At 48.6% G+C, this 25,286-nt stretch overlaps 2 protein-coding genes across 9 annotated transcripts in view; one reads left to right on the top strand and one right to left on the bottom strand.

Annotated features, from left to right (window-relative positions):
• The first annotated feature begins 548 nt into the window (after window positions 1-548).
• LOC310837008 (protein bunched, class 2/F/G isoform-like) lies at window positions 549-4,873 on the top strand. 2 transcript variants are annotated; one of them, XM_083723130.1, is made up of 3 exons: window positions 549-1,220; window positions 3,764-3,809; window positions 3,930-4,873. In XM_083723130.1, the coding sequence occupies exons 1-3, from the start codon at window positions 1,018-1,020 to the stop codon at window positions 4,257-4,259; spliced, it is 579 nt and encodes a 192-aa protein (XP_083579256.1). In that variant the 5' UTR covers window positions 549-1,017; the 3' UTR covers window positions 4,260-4,873. The 2 variants fall into 2 exon arrangements, with proteins under 2 accessions (XP_083579256.1, XP_083579255.1); XM_083723129.1 differs by lacking the exon at window positions 549-1,220 and adding an exon at window positions 1,240-2,137.
• Window positions 4,733-25,286, bottom strand: part of LOC310836913 (H(+)/Cl(-) exchange transporter 5-like) — a 33,538-nt gene continuing 12,984 nt past the window's right edge. For 4 of the 7 annotated variants that reach the window (XM_083722838.1, XM_083722836.1, XM_083722841.1 and 1 more), the window contains 9 exons: window positions 20,142-20,264; window positions 16,668-16,874; window positions 11,487-11,567; window positions 10,722-10,951; window positions 10,210-10,519; window positions 9,747-9,933; window positions 7,868-8,272; window positions 7,458-7,674; window positions 6,655-7,002 (listed from right to left, as the gene is read on the bottom strand). In XM_083722838.1, coding sequence (XP_083578964.1) covers window positions 6,912-7,002; window positions 7,458-7,674; window positions 7,868-8,272; window positions 9,747-9,933; window positions 10,210-10,519; window positions 10,722-10,951; window positions 11,487-11,567; window positions 16,668-16,874; window positions 20,142-20,264 — 1,851 coding nt within the window. In that variant the 3' untranslated portion in view covers window positions 6,655-6,911. Of the gene's footprint in view, window positions 5,976-6,654; window positions 7,003-7,457; window positions 7,675-7,867; window positions 8,273-9,746; window positions 9,934-10,209; window positions 10,520-10,721; window positions 10,952-11,486; window positions 11,568-16,667; window positions 16,875-20,141; window positions 20,265-25,286 lie in introns of those variants that run through there. The other 3 variants (XM_083722837.1, XM_083722839.1, XM_083722840.1) reach the window with 2 other exon arrangements.

Raw genomic sequence — 25,286 nt, 5'->3', positions numbered from 1 at the left:
AAATGTTTTTTGTTGTTTTTTTTAAGAAAGAAATAATAATAGTTCAACCCGCTGCACGCACTCACTATCCACGGACCGTCTGCCAGTGATATTTATCGGCTTCTAGGATAAATGTCTTGCCTGCCCCTCGGGGTTCTTTCCAACTCTCCCATTCTATCCTCTCCTTCCTTGAGCTGGAAATTTGCTTAGAGATTTTCGATGATGATGAAGATGATGTTGATGTTACTACTACTACTAATAATAACTGATAATAATAAACTCTCCCATTTTATCCTCTCCTTCCTTGGAGATTTGCGAGGAGAGCTTCGAGGGTCATCATCATCATCATCATTATTATTATTAATTTCTTTATTTCTTTATACCCCGCCTATCTGGGGTATCTCGAACTCTACTTCGGGGACTTCAGGGCGACCTCCCCGGCGCACCCAACCCTGCCGAGAGGCCACCACGACCACCAAGTCCTGCCTGCCTTGCCTCTGGGTGGCGCGCGCGGCCGTGGCGCTGGTGGCTCCCCCGGGTCCGCCCCTTGGGCCGCCCTCTCCCAGCGAGCAGGGGGCAGCGCCACCGTCTAGAGATCTGGCTGGATGCCACGGAGGGACAGCTGTTGGGCAGCTCGGGCGAAGGCTTGGTGGTGGCATTTCGGCCGGGTTGGGGTGTGTGCCAAGGAGGAGGTAGCTCCCGAATCACGGAGACAGCGGGTTGGCTGGTTGGAGGGGCGTGGGAAGCGGGCACACCTCGGAGATCTCGGCAGTTGGCCGCGCCCAGGAGATCAGAGGAGACCTCTCCTGCTCAGGAGCAGCTGCTGGACTGCTTGGACAAGTGGAAGAGCTTGGTGGTGGACATCTCGGCAGGGTTGGTGGTGGCCAGGTCTTCAGGAACCCTCCGAGATATACTGGTTGGCTCCTTGCGGCCGGCGCGCTCAGCTGGGAGCAGCGGGACCAGTTCTCCTGGACCACTGCTATCTCCACTGGTGGTTCCTCACCAGTTCCCCACCTCTCCTGAGTCCTGCCCAGCGCCATGTTGACCTCCGAGGAGGAGGAGTGGAGCCTGGACCCCTTGGCCAGCCCCGAGGACAGCCCGCGGCGGGGCTACCAGCGCGGCCCCAGGGGCAACCTCACCATGACCACCACTAACCAAGCCTTGGTGCAGCTGGTCTGCCAGAAAAACCTCCACCAGCCCGCCGACACGACCCTCCTCTCCATCCTGCTGTTCTTCCGCAGGTGGGTGCTATTAGGGAGGCGGGGGGGGGGGCGTTAGGTGCCACCCCAGACCAGGGCCACCTGTCCTCCTGGGTGCTGGAGCTGAGAGACGTGGCTTGGGGCTGGATGACCACCACTGGTGGCCCCATCCGTCTTCTCGGTTCTGCGTCCTCGGCCGTAGCTGGGCGGGCGCTTCCCCAGAACAACAGGAAGCATGCGAGCCGACATGTGTCTGGGCGTGTCTTGCCGCACGTGTCTCCGCACGTCGGGGGGCCAGAAGCAGCTGGAAGATCCCCCCGAGGAATGGGAATGTAGATTCAGAGGGTCCCGGGGGTCATCTAGTCCAACCCCAAGCAAAGCATCATGAAATCATAGAACATTCGGGTTCGAGGGAGGCGGGGAACCCAGACGGGTTGTTGTGGTTATTCAGTCATGATTCCAGAAATGAATTCGCCAGGTGATGCCTGCAAGGCTGAGTCTTTGCGTAAAACCGGGGAAGAAATCATAGGGTTGCAGCGTCGGAAGCGGGTTAGACTGGATGACCCTGGGTGTCCCTCCTAGAAAAGACATCAAAATAAAAATACATAATAAAATACATAAAAATAAAAATGCACAATTGCATGGCAGGGGGTTGGGCTAGATGACCCTGGGTGCCCCTTCCAGCTTCATGCTTCAATGTTGACATTCCTGAGATTCCCGCCCCGGGTTCGTGTCCTGGCATGCCGGCCAGCAGGGAACTGGGAGTCCTGCCAGGACCAGTATCCGCCCAGCAGCTGGAACTGGGTGCCTGCCAAGCAGGGAGAAATACAAATAGAAATAGAAATTTGGATCAGGAGAGGCTGGGAAGAGAACGGTGTGTTCCTCTTCCCAGGAAAGAAGGAGAAGGTGGTGGGTTCGAGGTCCGTGTTCCAGCATTATCTGATGTTCTGTTGCATTGGGTGTGTGTGTGAGGTGGATTAGGTTTTTCTATACTGAGATGCCTGCTTTTGGGGGGTTAGTGGGGATAACCCTTTTGTATGGAGATTCCTGCATTGCAGGAGTTTGGGCTAGATGCCCCTGGGTGTCCCTTCTATTGCATAAGAAAATACATAAAAATAAATATATATAATAAAATGCATAATAGTAAAATAAAACATCTAAAGATAAAAAATACATAAAAATATGTAAAAATAAAAATACATTTAAAAATTATATAATAAAATGCATAAAAATAAAAACACATGACAAAATACATAAAAAATAAAAACACATAATGCAATACATCATAAGAAAATAATGAAATACATATTTAAATAAAATACATAAAAATAAAAATGTACAATTGCATTGCTGGGCGGTTGGGCTAATGACCCTGGGTGTGCCTTCTCTTGGGGGATTCCTGCTTTTTGGGGGGTTGGGCTGGGAGAGGGTGCTAGAAGGGAGGTTTTTGGCGTGGTCTGAGCCACAACATATTTTGCTGCCTCCTTATGTAATCTTGACATGCCCATGAGGTTTTGGCATCTCTCAAACCCTCTTCCTGTTTTTCTAGTCCTGCGTCTGCTGGCAGCCAAGTCCGATCTCTTGCCAGGGAGTGAGAAACAGGCATGTAGCGATCCAAGAATGATGGACAAGGGAAGGGGGCCCTCAGGGTCATCTAGCCCAACCCCATGCAACGAGGGACCCCCTGGAATGCAGGAATCCCCCAAGAGAAGGGATACCCGGGTCATCTAGCCCAATCCACTGCAATGCAGATACGAGGTTGGCAGTTGGGGCCAAGTGGACGGAGCTTGTGCTTGGGTGGGCGTGGCCTCCCCCAGGTTAGAACATCGGGTTAGAGCCCCACTTAGTGGCATAGCTGTCAACTTACAGATTTGAAAATAAGGGACCTGTAGCCTTGAAAATAAGGGACCTGTAGCCTTGAAAATAAGGGACCAGCAGCCAAAATAAGGGACCTGCAGCCTCACCTGTTCCAGGCACTCCAGTTTTCCTGTCCTCCTGCAGTCTGGTCAAACTCATGCTGGTAGCTTCAAGAACAAAGTCCAACCAACTTTGTAACCAGAGGTTCAACTGAATAGAATCTGAATCACATGCACCACAAGGCCTATGCAGCCTCAACTTAAGATGGCTCCCCAGCTTGGCTTTGCACTGCAAAGTTTGCAGCAGCATGTGCAACAAAATGGCGTCCAGCATTCAAAAAACCCCTCAGCTTGCATTAACTAGCCACACACAAGAAGTCGTTCTTAGACTTCTTATTGGGTGAGCAACACAGCCAAGCAACACAGTTGGAGCCTCCTTCCTCCCTGGCTGGGATGGAGGGAGAGGAGCAGCCTCCTTTGAAATTTAAGGGACATCATTTAAGGGACATTTAAGGGACATCTATCAATAAGGGACAGCAGAGGGACATGGCGCTGGAATAAGGGACTGTCCCTTCAAATAAGGGACACTTGACAGCTATGCTTAGTGGCCATTTTTTCCAACTCTCAAAATTCCCCCTCGATCCAGGTGGGAGACAGGTGCGCCTCGGAAAAGGAGCCGATCTGGGTCTCACTCCACTTTCCCTTCTTCTTTCCCCACTCTTGCTGCAGCGATCCAGATTCGAGAGCTATCGGCGACAAGATCGAGCAGGCCCTGGTGAGTGTCGCCTTGAGGGGGCCGGCGCCTGCCTGCCCCGCCCCCATCCCTGCCGCCCGCCCCGCCCCCATTGCGGTTGAGATTCCTGTCCTCGACTCAACCCCAATCTCTCCCTGGCAGGACCTGGTGAAGACCCATCTGGTGTACGCCGTGCGAGAGGAGGTGGACCTCCTGAAGGACCAGATCCAGGAGCTTCTGGAGAAGAACGGGCGTCTGCAGCGGGAGAACCACCTGCTCAAGAACTTGGCCAGCCCAGAACAGCTCCAGAACTTCGAGTCCCGTCAGCCCCTGCAGGTCCGGCCACCCTGTCTTGAGGACCCAAGAGCCCGGAAGATGAAGGTCCACCAAGACCTTGAGATCCTTCTCCCAGGTCCTTCTAGAAAACCAAACTCCCATCTTAGATCTGGTTCCTCCTCCCTCAATGCCGAACCTGGCATTCCTCCCACTTGAAATAAACTTGGGGAGATTCAGGTGAAGTTGGTGGTCCAAGAAGACCTCAAGAACCTCCTCCCAGGTCCTGTTACCAAGCTTGGTGGCCCATCATGACCTTAAGATCCCCACCCCCAACCGATGAACTCCAACTTGGGGACTCCTTCCCTCTCTCTCAGTCTGCTAGAGATCGGACTGGACTAGAACTCAGGACCGTCCTGAGATGAGAGGACCTAGTGTGGGGCATCATGATGAAGACCTGGGTTTCTCCACTGACGTCTTCTGGGGAGGGAGATATCGGCTAGCTGGATCAGGGGAACACTCTGGATGTAATTTATATTGTAATTTATCAAAGCTTCTCTCTTTGAAATTGGAAGTTTGGCATTTACATGGGTAGAGTTTCTATAATCTCTATCATCCATCTATCTATCTATCTATCTATCTAGTGTTCTTGCTAAAAGTTAATAAATAATAATAGGGGTTTTTTTGGTGGGGGGTGGGGAAAGAGGGCTGATTGTTTTTCTTCCTTTAATGATTTTTGCATATTCTGCATTTGCATATTCTGCGTTTTGCGTATTGTGATTTTTATACCTGCAGGGATCGGGTGGCCTAGCAATAAATGGAAATGGAATCTTCTTCTGTATCCTGCTCTGTTGGGTGAGGGCAAACCGGAGCATGTGCAGAGGGCAGCCAATCAGGAAGCCATCCTTAGCTCCTCCCTTTTTCCGGAGGAGCCTCCATGGGGTGGCTCTGGGCAATGGCACTCTGCACGCAGCCAGTAGAGTGGCAGTTCAAAGGGGTCTATTGTGGGATCATAGAATTGGCAGGGTGTAATTAACAAATTTAAGAATGAATCATAATGAGGTGAATATAATGTTCATAAAATTTCATAAAAATAATGATTTTAACATAATCGTTGCAAAATTTAATAACAAATCATAATGATGTGAATATAATCATAAGATTGAATAAAAACAAGAATTTTAATATAATTGTTGCAAAATTTAATAATAACAAGGTGAATATAATCTTCGTAAAGTTTAATAAAAATAATAAATTTACTGCAATCGTTGAGAAATTTAATAATAAATAATGTGAATATAATCTTCGTAAAATTTACCAAAGTAATAATGTGAATATCATCATTGCAAAATGTAATAAAAATAGTAATAATTTTAATAGACTATCATAGAACTGTTGTAAAATTTAATGATAAATAATAATAATAATGTGAATATACTATAAAATAGTCATCATAAGATTTAATGATAAATAATAAGTTTTAATATACTCTGATATAATAATCATAATCATTTTATATTACTGTAATTAAATATGTACAAATACATAATCATAAACAAGCAGCATGGGACGCATGGGTTAAACCACAGAGCCTAGGACTTGCCAATCAGAAGGTTGGCGGTTCGAATCCCCGCAATGGGGTGAGCTCCCCTTGCTCGGTCCCTGCTCCTGCCAACCTAGCAGTTTGAAAGCATGTCAAAGTGCAAGTAGATGAATAGCAACCGCTCTGGCAGGAAGGTAAACGGCGTTTCTGTTCACTGCTCTGGTTCGCCAGAAGCGGCTTAGTCATGTTGGCCACATGACCCGGAAGCTGTCTGCGGACAAACGCCGGCTCCCTCGGCCCATAGAGTGAGATGAGCGCTGCAACCACAGAGTCATCCGCAACTGGACTTAACAGTCCGGGGTCCCTTTACCTTTAAACAAGCAGCAGCAGACCTGAGTAGAGGGGCACAGGGAGAGATGTAATACATAATAAGGGTATAAATAATAAAATCATTATTATTGTTGTTATTATTATTATTATTAGCTACTCCTATTGAACTCCTGCCCTTCCATGAGGCCAAACTTAGATTGACAAAATATTTAGGGTTAGGGTTAGGGTATGCATCCCCCCCAGAAAAAAGCACTGATGATGATGTTGAAGGTAATAGCAGGGGAAGCTGGCGGTGCCATATTGGAAAAGGGAAGGCACCCTTTGAGCAGCAGGCAAAGGAAGTGAGGGCAGAAGCTAAGACTTTCAAGAGCTGAAGGCACACCCGCCATCTTTGACAAGGGCAATGGGGCCATTTTTGAAGCTGAAGTAAAGGCGCCATTATGATTAGCAGCAAGCGATGAGGGAATTTTCAGAAGTGGGCAGAGTCGTCATTTTGGAACAGGGCGGTTCCTAAGTGGGCAGAGGAGGCACGGGCGCCATTTTGGAAAAGGACAAAGGCACCATATGAGCGGGAATTGCCACGTGAAGTGGGCAGAGGAGGCATGGGTGCCATTTTGGAAGAGGGCAAAGGCGCCATAATATGAGCAAAGAGTGGGCAGAGGAGGCATGGGTGCCATTTTGGAAGAGGGCAAAGGCACCATATTATGAATATGGATGAAAAGAGAAAGCCGTCAAGATCTATTTCCAGTTTATTTCCTTTATTCCTTCCCGGAATCTCGCTTCCAAAATCTAAATTCAATTAAGTCTCTTCTTCTTCAAGTGAAATCAAAATCTCTGCCAAATTTCCATAGTGCAATTTTGTAGAAAAAGAAAGAAAGAAAGAAAGAAAACATGATTATCATTTGATTGATCTGGATTTTCCGTAAGAAAAACAAGAGGAATCTTGGCTAGAGGTTCATGTGGGAGACGGCATTTGCACCTGGCTCCCGAATCCGCTTTCAATTGAAAAGGATGGAATCTGGATCCTGATTAGCCAGTTGTGCGATGTGTTTCAAAACATCCTTTTTGGTGATGATTCCCAGGAGTTTCCTAGAAAAGAAAAGAACAGTTAATTTGGAAGAGAATGGTGTTGTAATTCTCAAACAAGTCTTCACCGAGGTCCCTATTCTGGGGTCAGGGTGGGTGAAAACTAATTTTAATAAACTCGATTTAAATCCAATCCACCCTGGTCTGAAAAATCTTCCTCTGCTTGTCCATATCGCACCCAGCACCCACGTGTCTAGCACCCAGCACCCCTCACACCCAGCATTCACATGTCCCGCACCTGGCACCTCTCACACTCAGCACCCGCATCTTTTGCACCCAGCACCCATGTGTCTCGCACCTGGCATCCCTCACATCCAGCACCGATGTATCTCGAACCCAGCACCCCTCACACCTGACACCTGCGTGTGTCACACCCATCATCTCTCACACCCGGCACCTGTCTTGCACCTGACACCTCTCGTACCCACTGTACACCCGTCTTGCACCTGGTGCCTCACCCATTGTGCGTCACCAGGCACTGTCGGAGGCCCAGCTTTCGGAAGATGTCGACCACGATTTCCATGGGTGTGTGGTCAGTGACGGTGAAGGGGCTGAGGTCGAGGATGGGGCGGAGATTCAGGATGGGCGGAGAGTTCGGGGGCAGTGGGGGCGAGTGGTCGGAGAAGGAGACCATTGAGGAGGTCACGATCCCCTCTTGGGTCTGGCGGGCGTTTTCTGGAGGTGGGGGAAAGAGAGAGGAGGATTGGTCCGGGTGCAAAACTCAGCCAACTGAAATTCCCCCATTTTATGGAAATGCCTTGCTGGCAGTTTCAATCAATCCCAATGGGGATTCGAACCTGGACCTTGACTAGAAACTGAGAGGAAGAGGATTATGCCAGCAAGGCTTAACCTTTCTCGAACCCCTCACCAATGGAGATGAGCAGGTCCCTCCGTAGCACGAAGCCCACCAGGCGCTGTGACTCCCGGGAGAGCACCACTGGGTACCCGCTGTAGCCGGTGGAGCCCAGCACCCCCTCTACGTCTCCCAGGGTCATGGCGTCCTGTGGAAGGGCAGTCAGCGGCGGGTCGACGGGTCGGCGGGGGCGCATGGCGTCGGCGGCCAGGGTCTTGTGTGTGAATTCCTCCTTGGCCTCGAGGAAGGGGTAGCCGTTGAGGCGGATGTGGGAGTCGTAGATGCCCTGGCGCCCGGCTGCCGCGTCAGCCACCCACTTGCTGGTCACGGCGGCAGCCATGAGGGGGACAATGTACTCCAGGCCGCCGGTCAGCTCGAACATGATGACCACCAGGGAGACGGTCATGCGGGTGACGCCGCCTGGAAGGGGGGAGATGAACCGGCAATTATTTAAAATCAATATTATTATGAAACCAATTTTTTAAAATTAAAATTAAAAATGAAATCAAAATTTTAAAATTTGAATTCTGTTTTAAATTGGACTTTTAAAACATTTATATTAGATTCTTAAATATTCAAATTGGATTTCTTTTGGGGTTTTGTGAGTTTAAATGGTTTTTTAAAATTTAAATTGGATTTTTTAACATTTAAATTGGATTTTCTTTGCTTGATTTAAATGGGATTTTGTTGATTTACTGTATTTTTTGCACCATAACACTCACTTTTTTCCTCCTAGAAAGTAAGGGGAAATGTCTGTGCGTGTTATGGAGGGAATGCCAACGCGTGGCGGCGGGGGGATCTGCTGCAGTCGTGAGCAGAGGATCCATGGTTCCCCTTCCTTCCCTCCTCCGTGGCTCGCTTTGAAACAGCAAAGTGGGAGAAGAGCCGCTGAGTGAGGAGGAGAGAGAGACAGAGAGCCTGCTTGCTTTAAAGGAGCAAAGTGGGAGAGGAGAGGAGCCTTCTCCCCTTATACCCCTCTTCTTCATTATTAGCAGCATCCTTCTCCACACTCCCCACGTGTGCTCCTTGTCCCTTGAGTGCTTTTCCTTCCCTCCCCACTTAAAACGTGGTTACAAAGCACGGATCCACATGGATCCTCAGGATTTTTGCACTGGGTTACCCCAAATTCACCATCAGATCACATAGCATGTCCATGGCTACATCTTGCACCAAAAAATTCACGCACCCACTGTTGCCTGGGGCCGCAGTGGTGCAAAAACGTGGTTACAAAGCATGGATCCACATGGATCCTCAGGATTTTTGCATTGGGCTACTCCAAACTCACTGTCAGATCACATGTCTGTGGCCACAGCATGAACCACAAAAATCATACATCCACTGTTTCATTTAGAATATTTTTTTTATTGTTTTCCTCCTCTAAAAACTATGTGTGTGTTAAGGTCGGGTGCATTTTATAGAGCAAAAAATACGGGTAAGTTGGATTTCTTTTATTTAAATGGGATTTTAAAAAATTTAAATGGGTTTTTAAAAAATTTCGATGGGATTTTTTTTATATAAATCGGCCTTTTGATTCAAATCTGATATTTCTAATTAAGTCTGGATTTTTCAATTTAAATCAGATTTTTTCAATTTTGGTTTTTTTATTCAAATCAGTTTTTTTATTTAACACAATTTTTAAAATTTAAATCAGATTTTTAAAAATTTAAATCGGATAAGTTTTTGATTTAAATCCGATTTAACCTCTAGCTGCTTGCCAAAAGAAAGATTGTGCCAACAAGACTGAATCTTTCTGTAAGCCTGACTGATTCAAATCACGACTGAAATGAATTTTATTTAAACAAAAAAAGACCGAAAATTTACAATTCCAAAAAGGAAACCTTCATTGTCAAAATGAAGAGGATGCCAGCAAGGCATAACTCCCGCCACCACTCACCCAAGCAGGCGGCCGCACCCACCATGGCATAGAGGCCCGGGGTGATGCAGTCGGCGCCCGGTTGGCACCAGCCTTCGAAGAGCACCCAGTCGGGGTGGTGGAGGGCAAGCTGCTCCATGCCAACGCCCAGCAGGCGCCCCACGATGGCGCCCACCGCCATGCTGGGGATGAAGAGCCCCGAGGGCACCTAAGGGAGAAAGCGGGAGGGGTCAGTGGCCTGGGAAATGTAGTGCCCAGCTGTACCCACCACCAGCCCACCACCAGAATCGGGGTTTGGGGGAAGGCAATGTTCATGGCAACCCCCAGGCATGTGCAGCAGTACGTTTGCCCTTCACGGCATCAGCGCAATATTAGCACAATCAGCACAATATCAACACAATCAGCGTACAACCAGCGCAATATGAGCACAATCAACACAATCCCAGTGCAATCTCGGCGTCACACCTGCCCGGCCGGCTCTCACCTTCATCCCGAAGGTGAAGACAGTGATGACACCCTTGAGGGCCAGCGCCAGTGCCAGCTGCCACATGGCGCTTTGCACCTCGGGGCCGGCTAGGCGGTCGGGCCCCCCACCCTCCCCGGGGGTGCCATTGCGGACGTAGTCACAGAGCTGCGAGGAGTCGAGGCGCCCGCAGTCATTGAAGAGCTCCGAAATGAGTTCACTGGTGCTCATGCGCGTGTACTGGTTAGGGAATGCCAGGACGGCCGTGGCCGCCGTCACCACCAGGACCTCAGCCACTGGGTAGCGGCCTAGCCGGGTGGTCTTACGCCGCCTGCAGGGGAAAAATCCAGGAAAAGTAAATTAATTTTCCGGAATTTTAAATGGAATTTTCAATTAAATTTCCCAGAAATATACATTGCATGTTCACTCAAGAAGAGACATGCAATGGCATGTAGAAGAAATATGACATTATTATTATTAAAATTTATATTATCTCAGGGTGCAATCTGAATGCGTGTGCATGTCCCACGCACCTGCACCAGGCGATGTTGGCGCGGATGAAGGCAGCCCCCCAGAGCCCGCCGAAGACGCCGAGCAGGACAAAGGGCGCGAGTTCGAGGAGGTGCCAGGGGGCGTGGAACTCTACATAGAAGAGGACCAGGCGGCTGTTGCCAAAGGGATTGATGGAGCGCAAGGTGAAGGCGGCCACCAGAGCAGCGAAGAAGGAGCGCCAAAGCGTCTTCAGGGGGAAGTAGTAGCTGACCTGGGATCATAGTCATGTAAATGAGAATAGTATGTAATTATAATTTAATTATATAATATAATTATTAATATGTTATTATATAATATTGTCATGCCATTGAATAATGAATCATCATAATTTTAACATAATCATATATAAAATATAACTTTAATATAATTATCATGCTATTTGATAGAAAAGAATAATGTGAATATTATCATCATACAATTTAATAATGAATAATAATAATAGGAATATAATTATTGTAAAATTTAATACTAAATATTATGATAATGATAATGTCAATATAATTATCATAACATTTAATAATGAAGAATAATAATGTTAATATAATCATCATACAATTTTAAGAAGAAGAAGAAGAAGAAGAATAAAAAGTTGTTGGAAGCTGCTCAGGGTTGCTGGGGCAGCCCAGTCAGATGGGCAGAGAAAATTTTAGTGAGTAACATTTTTAGATTAAATGAAATTTTCCATAAATTTAAATCAGGTTTTACCATAACAACCTGATTGATTGATTGATTGATTGATTGATTACCTCTTCCAGGCTGAAAAGGACACCTCCTATGGGAGCTCCGAACGCCACGGAGACCCCAGCAGCTGCAGCGGCTGATAGGACCTAAATCAGGAAAGTTGAGAAAGTTAAAAGAGGCCAATCTTCAAAGATATAAAAATGGATCAAAAATTGGTCTTTTGGATTGTATTATAATTAGGAATATTTTTCATGGTGTCAGGGGTTCAGGAGCAGAGGCACAGGGGAGAGAGGAGATGGAGAGCGAGGGGGAGGAATCCGAGGGGAGCGTAGGAGATGACAGTGGTCCGAGGGATTCCATGAGCCTCTCCAGCGAATCGGAAGATTCACAGAAGGGGGCGCCGGTGGCCAGGGGTAGGGGGTTCCCAAGGGGAACGCTCCAGGAGCAAGGCAGCAGCAGGGACTCCCAGAGCAGTAGTTGGAAATCAGGACCAGCTTCCCCACCAGAGCGGAGTGGGGGGGGGGAAGAGTCCCAAGCATCGGGGCCAGTGCATTCCCCACCAGGAAGAGAAGACGAGACAGGGCTGACCACGCCTCCATCGGAGAGTCAGACAACAGGGGGGAGGTCAGATCCGGCCAGCGTCCCGGAAGGGGGAAGCAGTGACACAAGTAGTGTGACGGTTAGGAGAAAGGTCACTGGGTTGGCGCGAGAGGCAAGTTCAAATGTACAGGAGCGCGGGACAGCAGAGAATGAGGATTGGGAACCGGGTCCTAAAGCCCGCCGGAGGCAGGGGGAGGAGCTAAGTGACTCAGCGTCGGAAGAGTCCAGAAAGGGCAATGCCCCAGCGGGCAGAAGGACCCAGAGGAGGAGAGAGCAGCGCAAGAGGTGGAGCAGGGCTAGGATCTTAAACTGGTGTCAGGGGGGAGGAGACTCAGACGGGACTTCGCCGATCTAGAGTTCAAGACGTAGTGCTGCACGCTGTGGCTTTGAAATGGAAATTGGACTTTAATAAAGACTTTTGTACATTACCACAGCCTAGCGTTGGTCCTCTGTGAGCTGGGACCTAGAGGCAGCTCTGACACATGGGGTTATTATTTGACAGTTAAAATGGAAAATTTAATACATTTTTTTAAAATAAAAAAGGGCACATTTTCTTTTCAGCTATATAAGATTGTTTTGCGTATTGACAAGCAGGAATTGATCAGGTTGGGTAATAGGGATGGACTGGGTGGATTTGATTGGAATCCAATTGACTGAAATCAATCTGTCAGACTGGATTCAAGTCCTATCTTTACAGAAAGGTTTCTTTATGGAATATCAACAACCAGGGGAAGCCTTTGGAATCATAATTTTTCAGACTTTTAAAATATTTAAATAATGATTGAAATCATCATTAAATCACTAGTCTGCCTTGCTGGCATCACCACTGAATCAGATCAGTGTATATCATATCATTGTTTTATTGCTATGGGCGATGGCTGACGCAAATAAAGATTCATTCATTCACTTAATGGATCCAAATGGTTTCCAGAGAGTGGTAGCGGATGTTTTATCCCATGTTGATGGCCTTCAGCTGATTACCTGATGGCCCGCTGGAATGCGGAATTAACCAGGGCTATCAACTGTTTGGCTCCAAAGCGCCCTCTCCAACTGCATGGAGCCCGGACAGCCCCGTAGTTTTCTTCGGAGCTGAGGGCGATGAAACAATAGCTGAGATGGCTAGAGCGCCACCGGCAGATAACTCATTCTGAATCTGACTGGATGCAGGTTAGAGCTCAGTGTTGAGCCTACCAAGTGGCGATAGCGACTGCAAAGAGGACTTTTTTCACCGCCTCTATTGCATCTGCAGAAAACAGCAGCAGGAGACTCAGGTGGTTCACAATTTCACGGAACCACCTTTGCCACCGGGGCCTGGGAAAGACCCCAAGATCTCCTGCAACGATTTTGCAAAGTTTTTTGCAGATAAAGTTGTTCAGATTCGGGAAGAAGTAGACTCCACTGTGGAAGCAGGGCCGGGGCGGGAGAGTGTTAGAGTCCTGTCTAGTCAAGTTGCGTGGGATCAGTTCCAATCTGTTACCTCCAAGGATGTGGACAGGCTGCTTGGATGAGTGAAACCAACCACCTGTCTCCTTGATCCTTGCCCATCCTGGCTTATAAAAGCTAGCCAGGAAGGGCTGGGCAATGGGTTTTACGAGGTGGTGAATGCTTCTCTCTGTGAGGGAGCCTTCCCAGACCGACGGAAAGAGGCAGTTATCAAACTGCTTCTTAAAAAACCATCTTTAGATGCGGCCAATATGGCCAACTATCGCCCAGTCTCAAATCTTCCATTCTTGGGCAAGGTGATTGAGCGCGTGGTTGCTGAACAACTCCAGGCACGCCTTGAAGAAGCGGACCATTTGGATCCCTTCCAGTCAGGATTCAGGCCTCACCATGGGACTGAAACTGCCTTGGTCGCACTGGTCGATGATCTCCAGCGGGCTAGGAACAAAAGTGAGAGCTGTTTCCTAGTTCTGCTGGATCTCTCAGCGGCTTTTGATACCATCCACCATAACATCCTTCTGGACTGTCTTGAGGGGCTGGGAGCTGGGGGCACTGTTATACGGTGGTTCCACTCCTTCCTCCTGAGCTGTGTCCAGAAAGTGGTATTGGGGGATGAGTGTTCAGACCCCTGGGCTCTCACTTGTGGGGTGCCGTTGCCTCTCCCCCATGCTTTTTAACATCTACATGCAGCCGCTGGGAGAGACCATCAGGGGGTTTGGGCTGGGTGTTCATCAGTATGCGGATGATACCCAGCTCTACCTCTCTTTCAAATCAGAACCAGTGAAGGCGGTGAAGGTCCTGTGTGAGTGCCTGGAGGCGGTTGGAGGATGGATGGCGGCTAATGGATTGAGGTTGAATCCTGACAAGACAGAAGTGCTGTTTTTGGGGGACAGGAGGCAGGCAGGTGTGAAGGACTCCCTGGTCCTGAATGGGGTAACTGTGCCCCTGAAGGACCAGGTGTGCAGCCTGGGAGTCATTTTGGACTCACAGCTGTCCAAGGAGGCGGTCAATTCTGTGTCCAGGGCAGCTGTCTACCAACTCCACCTGGTACGCGGGCTGAGACCCTCCCTGCCCACAAACTGTCTCCCCAGAGTGGTGCATGCTCTAGATTTCCCCCGCTTGGACTACTACAATGCGCTCTATGTGGAGCTACCTTTGAAGGTGACCCGAAAACTACAACTAATCCAGAATGCGGCAGCTAGCCTGGTGACTGGGAGCGGCTGCCGAGACCATATAACACCAGTCTTGAAAGACCTACACTGGCTGCCAGTACGTTTCCGAGCACAATTCAAAGTGTTGGTGCTGACATTTAAAGCCCTAAACGGCCTCAGTTCAGTATATCTGAAGGAGCGTCTCCATCCCCATCGTTCAGCCCAGACACTGAGTTCAAGCACTGAGGGCCTTCTGGCAGTTCCCTCACTGTGAGAAGCCAAGTTACTTGGTAATGGCACCCGCCCTGTGGAACGCCCTCCCACCAGATGTCAAAGAGAAAAACAACTACCAGACTTTTAGAAGACATCTAAAGGCAGCTCTGTTTAGGGAAGCTTTTAATGTTTGATGCATTATTGTATTTTAATATTTTGTTGGAAGCCACCCAGATGGGTGGGGTATAAATTATTATTATTAGTAGTAGTAGTAGTATTATTATTAATCATTCATTCATTCAAATCTTGACTGCCATGTGAAGCTTCATTCCTTTATTCAGAGTGGAAGGTGAAGCTTCATTCACCCATCCATCCATCACCACTGAAATAATAATAATAATAATAATAATAATAATAATAATAATAATAATAATTTATTTGTACCCCGCCCATCTGGCTGGGTTCCCCCCCCCCCCGGGCGGCTTCCATAGAAACCAAAAATACACTAAAATATCACACATTAAAAACTTCCCTGAACAGGGCTGCCTTAAGATGTCTTCTGAATGTCAGGTAGTTATTTATCGCTTTGACATCTGATGGGAGGGCGTTCCACAGGGCAGGCGCTGCTACCGAGAAGGCCCTCTGCCTGGTTCCCTGTAGCTTTGCTTCTCGCAATGAGGGAACCGCCAGAAGGCCCTCGGAGCTGGACCTCAGTGTCCGGGCAGAATGATTGGGGTGGAGACCCTCCTTCAGGTATACTGGGCCGAGGCCATTTAGGGCTTTAAAGGTCAACACCAACACTTTGAATTGTGCTCGGAAACGTACTGGGAGACAATGTAGGTCTTTCAAGACCGGTGTTATGTGGTCTCGGCGGCTGCCCCCAGTCACTAGTCTAGCTGCCGCATTTTGGATTAGTTGTAGTTTCCGAGTCACCTTCAAAGGTAGCCCCACGTAGAGCGCACTGCAGTAGTCCAAGCGCGAGATAACTAGAGCATGCACCACTCTGGCGAGACAGTCCGCGGGCAGGTAGGGTCTCAGCCTGCGTACCAGGTGGAGTTGGTAGACAGCTGCCCTGGATACAGAATTGACCTGCGCCTCCATGGACAGCTGTGAGTCCAAAATGACTCCCAGGCTGCGCACCTGGTCCTTCAGGGGCACAGTTACCCCATTCAGGACCAGGGAGTCCTCCATACCAGCCTGCCCCCTGTCCCCCAAAAACAGTACTTCTGTCTTGTCAGGATTCAACTTCAATTGATTAGCCGCCATCCATCCTCCAACTGCCTCCAGGCACTCACACAGGACCTTCACCGCCTTCACTGGTTCTGATTTGAAAGAGAGGTAGAGCTGGGTATCATCTGCATATTGATGGACACCCAGTCCAAACCCCCTGATGATCTCTCCCAGTGGCTTCATATAGATGTTGAAAAGCATGGGGGAGAGGACGGAACCCTGAGGCACCCCACAAGTGAGGGCCCAGGGGTCTGAACACTCATTCCCCCCCCCCACTTTCTGAACACGGCCCAGGAGGAAGGAGCGAAACCACCGTATAACAGTGCCCCCAGCTCCCAGCCCCTCTAGACGGTCCAGAAGGATGTTATGGTCGATTGTATCAAAGGCCGCTGAGAGGTCCAGCAGAACTAGGAAACAGCTCTCACTTTTGTCCCTAGCTCGCCGGAGATCATCAACCAGCGCGACCAAGGCAGTTTCAGTCCCATGATGAGGCCTGAATCCCGATTGGATTCAGGAATCCAATCCACTATTTACGCAAAGGTTCGGCCCTGCTGGCATCCTGTGAATATTGACAACCAGAGGATTTCTGCACGTGCCCTAGGGGTCCCTCACCTCTCTCCGCTTGGCTTCGTTCTTCCGGTACTTGGTGAAGAGGTGGCAGAGGATGTTCCCGCAGCAGCAGGCCACGTGGACCAGGGGCCCCTCCTTGCCCAGACTGAGCCCTGAGGCCACGGCCAGGACCAGGGTGACCGTCTTGACCAGCAGAGTCCACTTCCCCAGGTAGCCGCGGATGATGAAGCCACTCAGGATGGTCTTGATCTGGAAAAGGGAGGGGGAGAAATGTCAGTTTGGGGATTTGCACTCGGGGCCTGGAGGAAGGGAAGGGCATTGGCGGCATGGCCAGAGGGATGGGGTGCAAAGAATAAAAGGATTATTGTTTATATTTTTAGGATGATGATTCTTTATGTTATTTATATTTTTTTTATTCATCCTTTTTGTTAAGTTGTGGGTGAACATATCGTACGACACAGTGATTCTTCCAAAGCAGCTCTTTATTTGTAAGCTGTAACTGAACTGAACTGAATTGAGGAGCTCAGTCAGCCTGCTTTTATAGAGCTCCAGAACAATCGTAATTGTTGCAACTTTCTAAAACTATCCAATCACTGAACGTCACTTTCGATCGTTCATTTGCATACAAACTATCCAATCACTGAACATCACTTTCGATCCTTCATTTGCATAACTATCTACAGTATCCCCCTGCTGGCCCAGGGTGAGAATTTCAGTACATAACACTTATAATTTATCTTTTTAATTATAATTTATACTTATTATTTTTATTTATCATTTTATTATCATTTGCACTCTCTCATTTTTTATCATCATTTCAATTCTTTCATTATTTTTTATTTATCATTTTATTATAATTTATCATTATTTTTATTTATCATGTTATCATTTATGCCAGGCATAGGCAAATAATAATAATAATAATAATAATAATAATAATAATAATAATAATAATAATAATAAATTTTATTTATATCCCGCCCTCCCCAGCCGAAGCCGGGCTCAGGGCGGCTAACAATAATCAAATAATCAAACAATCAAATAATCACACATTCAAAATATTCATTATAAAAATTAATTAAAATCAAATTAATGGCAACCAATTAAGCAATATTCTATGCAGGTTGCCAGAGGAGGGAGTCAGGCTGCGCCCTGACCAAAGGCTTGGTGGAACAACTCTGTCTTGCAGGCCCTGCGGAAAGATGTCAGGTCCCGCAGGGCCCTAGTCTCTTGTGACAGAGCGTTCCACCAGATTGGAGCCGCAGCCGAGAAGGCCCTGGCTCTAGTTGAGGCCAGCCTAACCTCTCTGAGGCCTGGGACCTTGAGGATGTTATTATTTGCAGACCGTAGGTTTCTCTGTGGGGCATACCAGGAGAGGCGGTCCCGTAGGTACGAGGGTCCTAGGCTAAAGGTTAAAACCAGCACCTTAAACCTGATCCTGTACTCCACCGGGAGCCAGTGCAGCTGGTATAGTACTGGGTGAATGTGATCTCGCAGTGAAGACCCCATAAGGAGTCTCGCCGCGGCATTCTGCACCCGCTGGAGTTTCTGGGTCAGTCTCAAGGGCAGCCCCACGTAGAGCGAGTTACAATAATCCAGTCTGGAGGTGACCGTCGCATGGATCACAGTGGCTAGGTCAGGGCGAGAGAGATAAGGGGCCAACTGCTTAGCTTGGCGGAGATGAAAAAATGCCGCCTTTGTTATAGCTGTAATCTGCGCCTCCATAGAGAGGGAGGTATCGAAGATTACACCCAAACTCTTAACGGACGGTGCTGGCACCAATTGCACCCCTGCAAGAGATGGGAGTTGCCCCCTCAATCCCATATCGTCCCGGCCCAGCCAGAGGACCTCTGTCTTCGAAGGATTTAACTTCAACCGGCTCCCACGTAACCATCCAGCCACAGCTTCCAGACATCTCGCCAGTGTGTCTGGGGCCGAGTCAGGATGGCCATCCATCAACAGATAGAGTTGGGTGTCATCAGCATACTGATGGCAGCCCAGCCCAAAACTCCGGGCAAGCTGGGCGAGGGGGCGCATAAAGATGTTAAAAAGCATCGGGGAGAGAATCGCACCCTGAGGCACTCCACACACCAAGGAGTGGCGCGATGACAATTCCCCCCCAAGCGCCACCCTCTGTCCCCGACCAGAGAGAAACGAGCGCAGCCATTGAAGGACTGTGCCCTGGATCCCCACGTCAGGAAGGCAGTGGTCCAGGAGTTCATGATCGACCATGTCGAAGGCTGCTGACAGATCTAGAAGAATCATCAGCCCCGACCCGCCTCGATCCAGCTGCCTGCGGAGATCATCTGTTAGGGCGACCAGAGCCGTCTCGGTCCCATGGCCAGCGCGGAAGCCGGACTGGAATGGATCCAGAGCAGATGTTTCATCCAGAAACCTACCAAGCTATTCAGCAACCGCTCTCTCAATCACCTTACCCAGGAATGGAAGATTCGAGACCGGGCGGTAATTGGATAGATCTAAGGGATCTAATGATGTTTTCTTTAAGAGCGGACGCACCACTGCCTCCTTCAGTTCCCCTGGGAATATCCCGGTGCCAAGGGACAAATTGATGATATCCCCCAGGGGGCCCCGCACCTCGTCTGGACACGCTCTAATCAGCCAAGATGGGCACAGGTCAAGAGGACTCCGGCCCTCCAGCTGTTTGGGACTGCAATTCCCATCATCACCAAATGTTTGTTTAGAATGTCCCTTCAGAAAAATCCAGAATGTGTTTTCACAGGTGAAGAAGTTCTTGCAAAGTCTCCAATATTACCATAATGGGTCAACTGCCAAATACTAAATATCAAAGTATGAACTGAATAAAACATCCAAACAGATTTATAGAAGACATTGATGAGGGGAATTGCAGTCCCAAACATCTGGAGGGCCAGAGTTTGCCTATGCCTGATTTAGGCTTTATCATTATTTTCCAATTTATTATGGTTTGTAATTATAAAGAATATAAGTATAAATAAATAAAAATTAATATTGATTATTATTCATTTTATTTATATATTTATCTTCTTCATCAAGGTTGTTTATTTATATAATAACTTGTACTATGCATAATTTATTTCTTAGCTTCTCTTTTTGAAAGTCATGTTGCTTATAATAATAATAATTACTAATTATTATTATGAACCCCAGCCACATTTCTAGTTGAAAAGATCCCGGCGATTTAAATCCCCAATCAGATTTTGAGAGCAGGAGGGAAGGGAATCCCCGCAGATAGAAATCTAGGGATCCATATTTCTTGTATATTTCAAGTATAATAGTATTATTCATTTTATTTATATTAATATTCATAATAATTTGTACTTATTTAATTTATATAATTATTTATACTATGCATTATGAGTTATTATTATTTATTAAGTTCATACTGTTGATAGTCATGTTATTTACAACAATTATTCAGATTTTGGGAGCACGAGGGGATGAAATCCCTGCAGCCAGAAATCTAGCATGTGGGAAGTTGCACCAAAATTGACTTGATAATTGATTAGCTGGCCTTACCTCGGGGATCCCCGACCCACAGGCGTAGGGTGCAAAACCGCGAACGAGAAGCACGGCCAGCAGTGAGAAGAGCAGCGCCCAGGCGGTGTAGATGAAGTAGTTGAGGCTGTAGGCAAGGGCGCTCTAAAATTGGGGGGATAAAAATAAACGATTTTCTTAAAAAATAAAAATAAAAATAAAACCAGATGCCAACAAGGTTGAACCTTTCATTAAAGAGATAATCTCAATCAAGTCTGCCTGACGGTGGATTTCAATCGATTGGATTGGAATAAATTTAAATATTTATAATTAATATTTATAATATTATAAAATGAATAATATATAATATAATAATAAAGTATGTAATATTATAAAATAAATATTATAGACTAAAATAAAAAAATATTATATAGTAAACAAAACATAATATAATTAAAATAAAATACATATTATAATATAAGTAAATAAAATAAAATAAAATCCACCCTGCTCTGAAAATGATACAGTCTGTATTAAGAGGATAACAGCAAGGCTGAATCTTCCTATAAAGAAAGGATGGAAATCTAGTCTTATGGACAAGGGATTTCCATTGAGATTGAAATCACGATAGAAATTGCAACTGAAATAGGATTTAAATCTTTAAAACGTTAATGGTGTTATGTAAAACGTGAATGGTGTTCTCCCCCTGGCCCCCAGGAATATCGTGTATATAGTTTTCACTCAGGTCCACGTCAGTTAATTTAGGCGGGAAACCCTGGGCTGTTGTTGTTACAATGTTGACAGCCGGCTGCCTATAAAAGCAGGCCAGCTGAGCTGTTCAGTTCAGTTCCAGCTTACTATAAAGAACCACTTGGAGAAATCTCTGTGTCGTCTGCTATGTCCACCCACTACTTAATACTGGCGACGAAGGTAGGATTGGATGGACATCAGAGCACAGCCAGATTCGGACACTCACTGAGTGGAATCACTGAGCTGAAACACTGAGCGGCATCACTGAACAGAACCCAATTCAGAGCTGACTGTTCTGGCTAGAGCACTGTGTCCCATCCGTCATCGGAACCATGGCTTCACTCGTGCCTCTACTGCTCGGTTCACCTGCTTCCTCCAAGCAAACGAGCTGACAAAGGATCAGAGGCGCAAAAGTGGGGCCTATTCCTCAGCCTTTGTGGGCCCGAGGTGTTTGAGACGGCCCTAGTTTTGGTCTCGCCACTAGAAGTCCAGGCAGCACCGTGGGACGTGCTAAACGAGAAGCTAAAAAACCACTACGCTCCAAAGCCGTCCAAAATTGCTGTCCACCATGCGTTCTACCACCGGACCAGGCAGAGGGGGAGGCAATCAACCAAAAAGCCACCCTCCAAAAAACTGCACTGCACTGTGAGTTCCGAGACTTAGACGATGCCCTGATGGATCAAATTTTCTGCGGTGTTCAAAACAACCATCTGCAACGGCGTCTTCTCGCCAAGCCTGACCTCACACCGCAGAAGACCATCGAGGAGGCTGCGGCCTCAGAAGCTACTGAACTCTATGCCCAGGAGATTCGCAAGGGCAGCAGCCTGCATCCTGCTCAGAAGCCAATCCCAGTGCACCATGAGGAGGCCAGCAGTAACAAGGCGTCACCCAGCAAAGACGATGACGTGTACCAGACGAAGCGGGAGCATGGGAAGTTCAAGGACAAATTAGAATGTGCTGGGTGTGGAGGCAATCATTCCCGTGTCAAGTGTCGATTCAGAGACGCCATCTGTCAGTGATGCTCCAGAAGGGGCCACATTGCTAAGGTCTGCCAATCTGCGCCATCCGACACGCCACCTTCACCGTCTCGCAAGTCCAGGTCTTCAACGGAAGCTGTTCCACCCTCACCAACTGCCACTGCTCGTCCGGATTCACGATTGGCCAAACCAATTTGCCTACGTGTCACCGCGCTCATCGAAGGAGCTCCGTGTGACATGCAGATTGACTGTCTGCCTTGTCTGTCGTATCCTGGAGCACCATCAAAAGACTTGTGCCCAAGTTGTCCAAGAGGCAACTCAACTCACACCACATACATTTGAGAGACTATCAGGGAAACAACATTCCTGTGGTAGACGTCGGCCGGTTCCAGGTTGCTTTCAAGAAATTTTTGGGCCTGCTCTGACTAGTGGTGGTTGAAGGCCTGCAGCCTAGCCTCCTAGGGCTAGACTGGTTTGATGCCCTCGGCCTGAAAGTCATTGGCATCAACTGCATCTCTGACGTGGAGGTTGATGGCCTAATCAAAGACTGTGTTGAGGTTTTCAATGGCACTTTAGGCCAATATACAGGAATGCCCATCACCTTTAGCCTTGATCCGCAAGTCGCCCCCATCAAGCTAAAGCCACGCCAGGTCCCATTTACTCTCAGAGCCGATTGACCACATCAAGTGGGAAACCCCCATTGTCACGCCTGTTAAGCCGGATGGGTCGGTGAGAATATGTGCAGACTACAAGTGCACGATCAACAAGGCGCTTCAGTCACCTGCTGCATTCCCTGGGTGATGGCAAGGTCTTTGCTAAACTGGACTTTGCCCAAGCCTATCAACAACTGCCTGTCGACGATGCCTCCGCTGAAGCTCAGACGATCGTCACCCACTATGGGGCATTCCGGTGCCGCTGGCTACAGTTCGGGGTAAGTGTCGCTCCTGGCATCTTTCAAAGCCTCATGGAGCGTCTCCTGCAGGGGCTTCCGGGCGCGGTGCCATATTTTGATGACGTCTTGGTATCCGCAGACTCAAATCAGCAACTGTTTAAGCACATCCGCACCATGCTGACCAGGTTCTAGGAGGCTGGGCTCAAAGTGAAAAAAGAAAAGTGCCAGATTGCCGTTCTACAGGTGAAGTTCCTGGGCTACCTTATCGACGCCTCCGGTCTTCACCTGACGGCATCCAAGATCCGGGCCATTCAGCAGGCCCTGATTCCAAAAAGCATGTCAGAGTTGCAGGTGTTCCTGGGGTTTCTGAACTTGTACAACATGTTTCTGCCCCACAAAGCAACACTAACCGAGCCTCTACACCGCCTCCTCAGCACAAAGGTACCGTCGTCCTGGGGTCATCGGGAAACGGCGGCTTTCAATACAGTCAAAGCCCTCCTCTCATCGGTCAGTGTGCTGGTACAGTACAGTGAAGCCAGGCAGCTGGTCCTTGCCTGTGACGCCTCGCCCTTTGGCACTGGAGCTATCCTCAGTCACCAGTTTCCAGATGGTAGGGAAGCACCGCTCGCCTACTTCTCCCAGAAGCTGTCTCCGGCTGAACGGAATTACAGCCAGCTTGACCAGGAGGCACTGGCACTTGTGGCTGGAGTAAAGAGGTTCCATGAATACCTCTACAGGAGAACCTTCAACCTCATCACTGACCACAAGCCACTCCTGGGTCTCCTCGCTGGTGACTGACCAACTCCACCGGTTCTCTCGCCACACATGCTGTGATGGACTGTCTTTCTGGCAGCTTACAGCTAGCAGCTTGTCCATCGCCCTGGAAAATCGATGGGCCACGCCGAGGCTCTTCAGTCGTTGCCCTTTTCCAGCATTTGTGGAAGACCCGGCTCCTGCTTCATTGCTCCTCCTAATTGAGGGCCTCCCAGCAGCTCCAGTATCAGCCGCCAATGTAACCTCCGCATCTGCCCAGGACCACACCATCAACCGTGTACTCAACTGGGTGTGGAGGGGATGCCTGGAAGGGTCTTTCGCACCAGAGTTCCAGCCATTTGCAACCAGACAGCACGAGCTCTCAGCTCACCGCAGCTGCCTACTGTGGGGAGACTGAGTCATGCTTCCCCAAAGACTCTGCCAACGTGTCCTTGAGGCTCTGCACATTGGCCACCCGGGAATCGTCAAAATGAAGGCATTGGCTCGGGGTTACGTCTGGTGGCCTAACATGGACGATGCCATCACTTCGTGGGTTACCTCCTGTCAATCACGCCAAGAGTCGAGACCTGCACTGCCGGCAGCTAAGGGTAACACCTGGGAGATGCTCAAGGCACCCTGGTCGAGGGTGCGCATCGATCTTGCCAGCCCCTTTCATGGCTGGACCTTTATGGTAGTGGTGGATGCCTATTCCAAATGGCTGGAGGTGGCCCTGATGCCCTCCACGCCTACTGAAGCTGTCATCTGGATGCTGTGGGACCTGTTTGCAACTCATGGGTGTCCTGATGTCCTTGTCTTGGACAATGGGCCTCAGTTCACATCAGGCACCTTTGAAAGGTACCTCCTGGGGCTGGGCATCCGCCATGCCCTAACAGCACCATTTCACCCGGCCAGCAATGGGCAGGCCGAGAGAATGGTGCACTCAGCAAAAGAGGCACTGGCGCGCCTGGAACAGAGGGACTGGCATGAGCAGGTCACTGAATACTTGCTTATGCAGCACATCACCCCTCATGTAGCCACAGGGCGGAGCCCGGCTGAACTGCTAATGGGCTGCCGCCTCCGGTCTCTCCTTGACCAGCTGCACCCGGTGTAGCCGAGCCCCCGGGCTGTACTAACACGCCACGGTCCTTTATTCCAGGGGATCAGGTTTTTGCCCAGAACTTTGTGGGGGACATTCCTTGGCATAGCTGTCAAGCGTCCCTTATTTGGAGGGACAGTACCTTATTCCAGTGCCATGTCCCGCTGCTGTCCCTTGTTGATGGATGTCCCTTAAATGATGTCCCTTAAATTTCAAAGGAAGCAGAAGGGAGGCTCCAACTGTGTTGCTTGGCTGTGTTGCTCACCCAATAAGAAGTCTAAGAACGACTGGGGGGTGGAGCTTGTATGCCTTGTGTTGATCAAATCGGCTGCGTTGCCTGGGGACTCGCCTTTGCTCAGCGCTTCCCAGCGCAGAGGTGACGGTGGTTTTCCTTGAGGCTTCGTTTGGCTGCTGGCTGGGCTTTCTGCCTTTGGCTCAGAGGGGCTCAGAAGTTGAACATACCTTTGCTGAGTGCTGGGATCGGAATCGGATGGACACATTATCAACGGCCCACTTACCCTTGCCGGCAAAAAGGTCTATCTGGAGCGGGGGCACATGTTGGGGGAAAAGGAAAGGAGATCTCGTGGGCGGGGGGCTTTTGAATTTGTTTTGGAGGCTCCTTCAATTGACTTATGGGGGAAATGAAAGGAGCTGGTTGACTAAAATGGTGGGTGACTGGCGATCTTGTGGCGAGGGGGGGAGGCTGTGTGTGTGTGGCT

The sequence above is a fragment of the Podarcis gaigeae genome, assembly GCF_964106915.1.
Source record: "Podarcis gaigeae genome assembly, chromosome: Z".
In the NCBI taxonomy this organism is placed as follows: Eukaryota; Metazoa; Chordata; class Lepidosauria; order Squamata; family Lacertidae; genus Podarcis; species Podarcis gaigeae.
This window is presented reverse-complemented; position numbering and strand designations above follow the sequence as displayed.

Coding starts and splice junctions, on each gene's coding strand:
- LOC310837008 (XM_083723129.1), top strand. CDS start 1,875: ATGTTGACATTCCTGAGATTCCCGCCCCGGGTTCGTGTCCTGGCATGC. Junction 2,138..3,763: donor CTGATGTTCTGTTGCATTGG/GTGTGTGTGTGA, acceptor CTCTTGCTGCAG/CGATCCAGATTCGAGAGCTA. Junction 3,810..3,929: donor ACAAGATCGAGCAGGCCCTG/GTGAGTGTCGCC, acceptor TCTCCCTGGCAG/GACCTGGTGAAGACCCATCT.